The sequence below is a fragment of the Babylonia areolata genome, chromosome 16 (genome assembly GCF_041734735.1).
Source record: "Babylonia areolata isolate BAREFJ2019XMU chromosome 16, ASM4173473v1, whole genome shotgun sequence".
NCBI classification, from domain to species: Eukaryota; Metazoa; Mollusca; class Gastropoda; order Neogastropoda; family Buccinidae; genus Babylonia; species Babylonia areolata.
In genome coordinates this window covers 11,895,569-11,903,068 of record NC_134891.1, presented here as the reverse complement: position 1 = coordinate 11,903,068, position 7,500 = coordinate 11,895,569, and the positions used below count along the sequence as shown (strand labels likewise).

The following is a 7,500-nucleotide window of genomic DNA, read 5'->3' as shown; positions in this document are numbered from 1 at the left end:
ACAGTCATTATGGTCATGTTGGTTATGTAACAGTGGTTATGTTGGTTATGTAATAGTTATTATGGTTATGTTGGTTATGTAACAGTCGTTATGGTTATGTTGGTTATGTAACAGTCATTATGGTTATGTTGGTTATGCAACAGTGTTTATGTTGGTTATGTAACAGTCATTATGGTTATGTTGGTTAGGTAACAGTGGTTATGTTGGTTATGTAACAGTCGTTATGGTTATGCTGGTTATGCAACAGTGTTTATGTTGGTTATGTAACAGTCGTTATGGTTATGTTGGTTATGTAGCAGTCATTATGGTTATGTTGGTTATGTAACAGTCATCATGGTCATGTTTGTTATGTAACAGTGTTTATGTTGGTTATGTAACAGTTATTATTGTTATGTTGGTTGGTTATGTAACAGTCATTATGATTATGTTGGCTGGTTGTGTAACAGTCATTATGGTTATGTTGTTTATGTAACAGTCGTTATGGTTATATTGGTTATGTGACAGCCATTTGTGTTTGAAACAAACCTTATTCACAGAAACATCCGAGCCGCTGTATAGCAGATATGTGACAGCCGTTTCTCGTTAGTTGTTCATCTGTCGATCTGACGTTCCTTCATTCATTCTTTCATTTGCTCCTTCCTTTCTTCCTTTCTCCATTCCTCCCTTCTTTCCTTCATCTGATCCTGCATCAGTTCATTCGTTCATGCCTTAAGTCAGTGTGTGTGTGTGTGTGTGTGTGTGTGTGTGTGTGTGTGTGTGTGTGTGTGTGTGTGTGTTTCTATTTACGTATTCGTTTGCTAATTATTGTATTTAATCATTTATTCGTTTCGTTAACGCATTCGATTCTATATTTCAGGACCTAAGAACAAAGCAAAACAAAAAAACAAACAAAAAAAACACTACCATCAAGCGACAAATTGCCGCGCCAACACCAACACCAGCACCAACACCAACACAGTCTATCTATCTGTCTACGCTTGTGGTCCCGTCACGGTCTTGGACTTAAAAATTAAAAAAAAATTTAAAAAAGCCGTCAACGAGAGTTCTCCAGGCACCCCGCCCCTAAGCCAGTCGTTCCAGCTGTCCCCAAGCACAGCCCAGTCTCAACACAAAACAACACCACAAAAACCAAAAACCAGACGGAAGAAAGACGGTCAAGAGCCAATCGAAACAGCAGTAACAATGATCGACCCGCGAACCTTGGAGATCCTCCAATCGCTGACGCCCTTCTCCGAGGAAGGGCGGGACGTGGTGACGCAGGCGTCACGTGACCTGCTGCTCACGTGCATCAGGACAGACGTGCGCGTGCACAGCGTCTTTTTCCCCTCGGCACTGCCCAGCCCCCTGCAGGAGAGGCTGGACCTCAGGACCTTCCCCATGGAGCCCCTGGCCGTGGCCTTCACCGCCCAGGCCATCGCCAATGTCAAGGACGAGTTCGGGTTCCACACCGCCATCAACAAGGGAGCCGTGGACGACGCGCTGAGGGACATCTATGGCAGCCTGCAGTGGAAAAAGCTGGGTAGGTTGGGTTTGGTTAGTTAGTAAGTACTGGGGGGTTTTGGGGTTAGTTGTGTTATTTTTGGAGGGGTGCGGGGGGGTTGGTTGGGAGGGGGGTGTAGTGGAGAGTGTGTTGGGGGCCAGGGGGGTGGGGGTGGGGGGATCAGTGCTGGTGCTTTTTTTTTTTTTTCTTCTTTTTTTTAAAGGTGGGGGCTGGGAGTGTGTTCGGGGTCCGGGAGGTGGAGGTGGAGGGAGGGAGGAGGAGGAAGGTGGGGGGCTTTCACTGAGGCTTCATGTCATAACCACCCCCCGCGCGCACACATACACACACGCGTGCGCGTACGCACGCACCCACGCACGCACACACACACGCACGCACACACACACAGATCTGTCTTTGTATGTACACGGGTATCCGTGCTGTACACATGGTATTCGTGTTGCGTTTTCATGTTGTACACAGGGTTCCCATGTTGTACACAGGGTTCCCATGCTGTACACAGGGTTCCCATATTTCGCACAGGGTTCCCATGCTGTACACAGGGTTCCTTGTTATAAAGAGGGTTTCCATACTGTTCACAGGGTTTCCATGTTGTTCACCGGGTTTTCATATTATACACAGGGTTCCCATGTTGTATACAGGGTTTCCGTGTTGTACGTAGGGTTTCATTGTTGTAAAGACTAAGAGGGTTTTCATACTGTACACAGGGTTCCCATACTGTACACAGGGTTTCCATGTTGTACACAGGGTTTCCATACTGTACATAGGGTTCCCATTTGTACACAGGGTTTCCATGTTGTATACAGGGTTTCCATACTGTACATAGGGTTTCCATACTGTACATAGGGTTCCCATGTTGTACACAGGGTTTCCATACTGTACACAGGGTTTAAATGTTGTACACCGGGTTTCCATGTTGTACACAGGGTTCCCATGTTGTACACAGGGTTTCCATACTGTGCATAGGGTTTCCATGCTGTACACAGGGTTCCTATTTTGTACACAGGGTTTTCATGTTGTACACAAGGTTTCCATGTTGTACACCGGCTTCCGTATTGTACACAGGGTTCCATGTTGTACACAGGGTTTCCTTGTTATAATACAGGGTTTCCTATCTGAGGGTCTCGGGTTCAAATCTCGGTGACTACGCTTGGTGGGTGGGTAAAGGGTGAAGATTTTTCCTTTCTCCCAGGTTAACATATGTGCAGATCTGCTAGTACCTGAACCCCCTTCGTGTGTATACGCACGCAGAAAATCAAATTCGCACGTTCAAGATCCAGTAATCCATGTCAACGTTCGGTGGGTTATGGAAACAAGAACATACCCAGCATGTACACCCCCGAAAATGGCTGCTTACATGGCGGGGTAAATAAACAAAACGGTCATACACGTACAATATTACATGTCTGTCTGAGTGTGCATGTGTGCGTGCCTGAAATCTGATTGAATGACACAGGAAACGAATGATGAGCGCCCAGTGGCAGCCGTCAGTCGGCTCTGCTCAGGTAGGCAGCCTGTTGTGTAGAGGACCCTGTGTTTGTAAAGAGCTTAGAGTTTGGTCTCCGACCGATGATAGGTGCTGTTATAAGTATCCATATCAGTCAATCAATGTTATACACAGGGTTTCCATGTTGTATACAGGGTTTCCATGTTGTACACAGGGTTTCAGATGTACACCTTGGTGTATCCGGAAGTGGTGAAGGACCCTGAATCCGGTCTGTCTTTACAGGACTTTATGGGAGATGAGGGGTGAGTGTCATGTTGTCTTCGTTCTGTTTGGTTGACTCAGTGACTGATTGCTGGTCAATCAAATCAATTAATCAGTGATTAATTAACTGATCGGTGAGTGTCATGTTGTGTTCGTTCTGAGTGGTTGACCCTGTGATTGATTGGTGGTCAATCCATCAATAAATTAATGATTAGTTATCTGAACGATCATTTTATTGAATGAGGATTAACCAATATTGCGTAATAAAGAATAATCATCGATTGGTGGGTGTATTGATTAAGAATAAAGCAGTGAATCGATTAATCAGAAATAATGATTGATTGATCGCTTCTTGTTCTTGTTCTTCTCCTCCTCCTCCCTCTGTTCTTCGTCCTGCGCAATTATTAATCAATATATAAATACAATTAGTTGACTGATCATTTTGGTTGATTGATTGAAGATGAACTAATCTGGTAACTAGGAATGATTATGGATTGTTTGGTCGATTGACTGATTAAAAATAATGTTTGATTGATTGGTTATTTATAACCATCATCATCATTCTTCTTCTTCTTCTCCCTCCTTCTTCCTCCTCCTCCTCCTTCTTCTTCTTGTTATTGTTGTTATCATTATTGTTGTTGATGATGATGATGCTGGTGGTGGTGGTGGTGGTGGTGGTGGCGGCGGTGTTGTTGTCGTCATTGTCATCATGGTCATCATCATCGTCATCATTATCATCTTTATCGTTACTATCATCATGATATTCATGCCCCCACCCTCCCTCCCTCTCCGTCCCCCACCCCCTCCCCCACCGCATCCCCCATTCCCCCGCCCCCATCCTCCCCTCACTCCCCACCACGGGCGCAATAGTCGAGTGGTTAAAGCGTTGGACTTTCAATCTGAGGGTCCCTGTTTGGAATCTCGGTAACGGCGCCTGGTGGGTAAAGGGTGCAGATTTTTCCGATCTCCCAGGTCAACATAATTATGTGCAAATTTGCTTGTGTCTAAACCCTCTTCGTGTGTATATCCACGCAGAAGATCAAATACGCACGTTAAAGATCCTGTCATCCATGTCAACGTTCGGTGAGTTATGGAAACAAGAATATACCCAGCATGCATACCCCCGAAAACGGAGCCCGACTGCCTACATGGTTGGGGGAAATAAACAAAACGGTTACACACGAAAAAAAATTTACATGCCTTATGAGGTTGTATGTGTGCGACCCTGAAATCTGATTGAATGACACAGGAAACGAATGATGAGCGCCCAGTGGCAGCCGTATGTCGGCTCTACCCAGGTAGGCAGCCTGTTGTGCAAATGACTCCGAATTTGTAAAGCGCTTTAGAGCTTGGTCTCCGATCGAGGTTAGGCGCTGTATAAGTATCCATGTCATCATCATCATCATTATTATCATCATCATCACCGTCCCTCAGCCACATCTGGGCGGAGAGGTTGGTTCAGCAGCTCCAAGAGCCAGGCTGGGCCCAGCACGTGCACCACAGGATTGTCCGTGGTCAGTACACGGAAGAGGACTACAACCAGGACATGAACGCCCTCTTCGTCAAGCTGCACATCCTGGACCCCCAGTCCGTCATCCCCGCCTTCCAGTTCCTCCTTGGACAGAGGGGTGGGTGCGTGTGTGTGTGTGTGTGTGTGTGTGTGTGTGTGTGTGTGTGTGTGTGTGTGTCCTGGACCTCCAGTCGTGTCATCCCCGCCTTCCAGTTCCTCCTTGGACAGAGGGGTGGGTGTGTGGAGAGGGCGGGTGTGTGTGTGTGTGTGTGTGTGTGTGTGTGTGTGTGTGTGTGTCCTGGACCTCCAGTCGTGTCATCCCCGCCTTCCAGTTCCTCCTTGGACAGAGGGGTGGGTGTGTGGAGAGGGCGGGTGTGTGTGTGTGTGTGTGTGTGTGTGTGTGTGTGTGTGTCCTGGACCTCCAGTCGTGTCATCCCCGCCTTCCAGTTCCTCCTTGGACAGAGGGGTGGGTGTGTGGAGAGGGCGGGTGTGTGTGTGTGTGTGTGTGTGTGTGTGTGTGTGTGTGTGTGTGTGTGTGTGTCCTGGACCTCCAGTCGTGTCATCCCCGCCTTCCAGTTCCTCCTTGGACAGAGGGGTGGGTGTGTGGAGAGGGCGGGTGTGTGTGTGTGTGTGTGTGTGTGTGTGTCCTGGACCTCCAGTCGTGTCATCCCCGCCTTCCAGTTCCTCCTTGGACAGAGAGGTGGGTGTGTGGAGAGGGCGGGTGTGTATGTGTGTGTGTGTGTGTGTGTGTGTGTGTGTGTGTGTGTGTGTCCTGGACCTCCAGTCGTGTCATCCCCGCCTTCCAGTTCCTCCTTGGACAGAGGGGTGTGTGTGTGTGTGTGTGTGTGTGTGTGTGTGTGTGTGTGTGTGTGTGTGTGTGTGTGTGTGTGTGTGTGTGTGTGTGTGTGTGTGTGTGTGTGTGTGTGTGTGTGTGTCCTGGACCTCCAGTCGTGTCATCCCCGCCTTCCAGTTCCTCCTTGGACAGAGGGGTGGGTGCGTGGAGAGGGCGGGTGTGTGTGTGTGTATATATATACAGATAGATGTGTGTGTATATATATATACACACATGTGTGTGTATGTGTGTGTGTGTGTGCGTGTGTGTGTGTCCGCGCGAGCGCATGCAAGGTTATGTGAATTATGTTTTGTTGTATTGATTTTAAATACTGTTGAATAACAGCTGGTTTTAATGATGTAAGTCGTTGTTTTAATCATAGTATGATTTCATCTGTTTTTTCACTATGCTCACCGCATTGTGGATTTGTGATTATTGTATGAGATTAATTAACAATAACTTCGCATGTAAGCTTTTCACGTTCTGAACGTATTTATACTGAATGACTGTGAAAGTATGTTATCATTACATGTGTGTGATTATTGTAATTATTGTACGAAAGGTTCACATCAACTTCGTGAGCATTTCATGCCTTTTGTGTGAACGTTCATACTGAGTTAGTGTGATTATCGTGTATTGTTTTACGTAGCATGCATGCACCACACACGAATTTCTCTCCTTGTTGAGAAACTGAAGTATTCCTGTCTTCTGTCTCCTGTCTTCTTCAGCTCTTCCAGCAGTCAACCTGGAACTGGCCACGCGCAACTACCTGGGTGGTCCGCTGGACTGGCGAGCGGTTCAAGCGGACGTGGAGAGTGCAGAGTTCAAGGCCACTGCCCCCGTGCACGTGACCAGGCCGAGCGCCCAGCAGCACCACGAGCATCACGCGGAGGTGTTCTATGGCACTGCTGTGGATGACTTCATCGTCAGTGAGTGTCGGAACCTGGGCCTCTGGTCAGGACTGCGGCCGGACAACGTCAGAGCGGCCAAGACGGAGGGGAAGTGTCGCGTTATGTAAAAAATATTTTTTTTTTTTTTAAGTGAATGGAAACAAAACGAAACGAAATTAATTTAATTTTATTTCAAAAAAGCCAGTTGTGGAGTGAGCATAATAATGAAATGAGCAGCGTTTGTTTGTTTTTCGTTTATATATTTGTGTGTGTGTGTTTTAAATTTCCCCTTAAGGCCTAGTGGAAATCTAAAACCATTTGCAAAGACCCAGGCTTTGACACACAACCCACAGACCTGGTGAACACTTAAGAAGTTTTTTTTTTTTTTTTTTTTTTTTTTTTTTTTTACATCCAACCATTTAGGTAAAGATAAGAAAAGAAAATCGTAAACAAGTGAAAAACAAACAAACAAGAAAAATGAACAGATCATAATTATTCCATGATATATATATATATATATATATATATATATATATTCAGTAGGTAGAACGGCTTCATTGATATTCAATCGTCATCAATGCATCCATTGATACAGTGGTGTCAAATATGAACGACTCAAAAAGAATTCACGAAAATTTACTTAGTCTTTTTAAATTTCGATTAAAAAAAAAATTGAATTTTTTTCTTCTTCTGATGTTCAGCAATGATTCCATAAACAGCGCCAACGATATGTAAAAGGGGTGGGGGTGGGGAAGGAGGTGGAGAGTTTTCTTGGCGGGGTTAGATGTCGTTTTCCGTGAACAAGACTTCTGAATTGTTATATGGAGTGAAAGGAAGCTTGGCTGCTTGGTTGGATTGGTGGTTGGTTTTGCAGACTTGTCAGAGTTCCAGTGCTTTGCTGATGATTGCAGAGTGCTGACAATTGGTTGGTTTTATTGATGGGTTAGTTTTCGTTTTCCGTTGATGATATAGTTGTTTGCGTTGTGACGATGAATCAATGGTTGGTTTTTATGATGGACGTTTTTGTTTCCAAAAGAGACGTTGTTTTGGGGGGTTGCGATG

At 45.7% G+C, this 7,500-nt stretch overlaps 1 protein-coding gene across 3 annotated transcripts in view; it reads left to right on the top strand.

Moving 5' to 3' along the window:
• The window catches only part of LOC143290880 (uncharacterized), a 23,745-nt gene that overhangs the window by 15,123 nt on the left and 1,122 nt on the right, over positions 1 to 7,500 (top strand). For 2 of the 3 annotated variants that reach the window (XM_076600420.1, XM_076600419.1), the window contains exons 2-5: positions 857 to 1,519; positions 3,160 to 3,247; positions 4,641 to 4,834; positions 6,277 to 7,500. The exon at positions 6,277 to 7,500 is cut by the window's right edge and continues 1,122 nt beyond it. In XM_076600420.1, coding sequence (XP_076456535.1) covers positions 1,183 to 1,519; positions 3,160 to 3,247; positions 4,641 to 4,834; positions 6,277 to 6,566 — 909 coding nt within the window. In that variant the 5' untranslated portion in view covers positions 857 to 1,182 and the 3' untranslated portion in view covers positions 6,567 to 7,500. The remainder of the gene's footprint in view (positions 1 to 856; positions 1,520 to 3,159; positions 3,248 to 4,640; positions 4,835 to 6,276) is intronic. The other variant, XM_076600421.1, reaches the window with a different exon arrangement.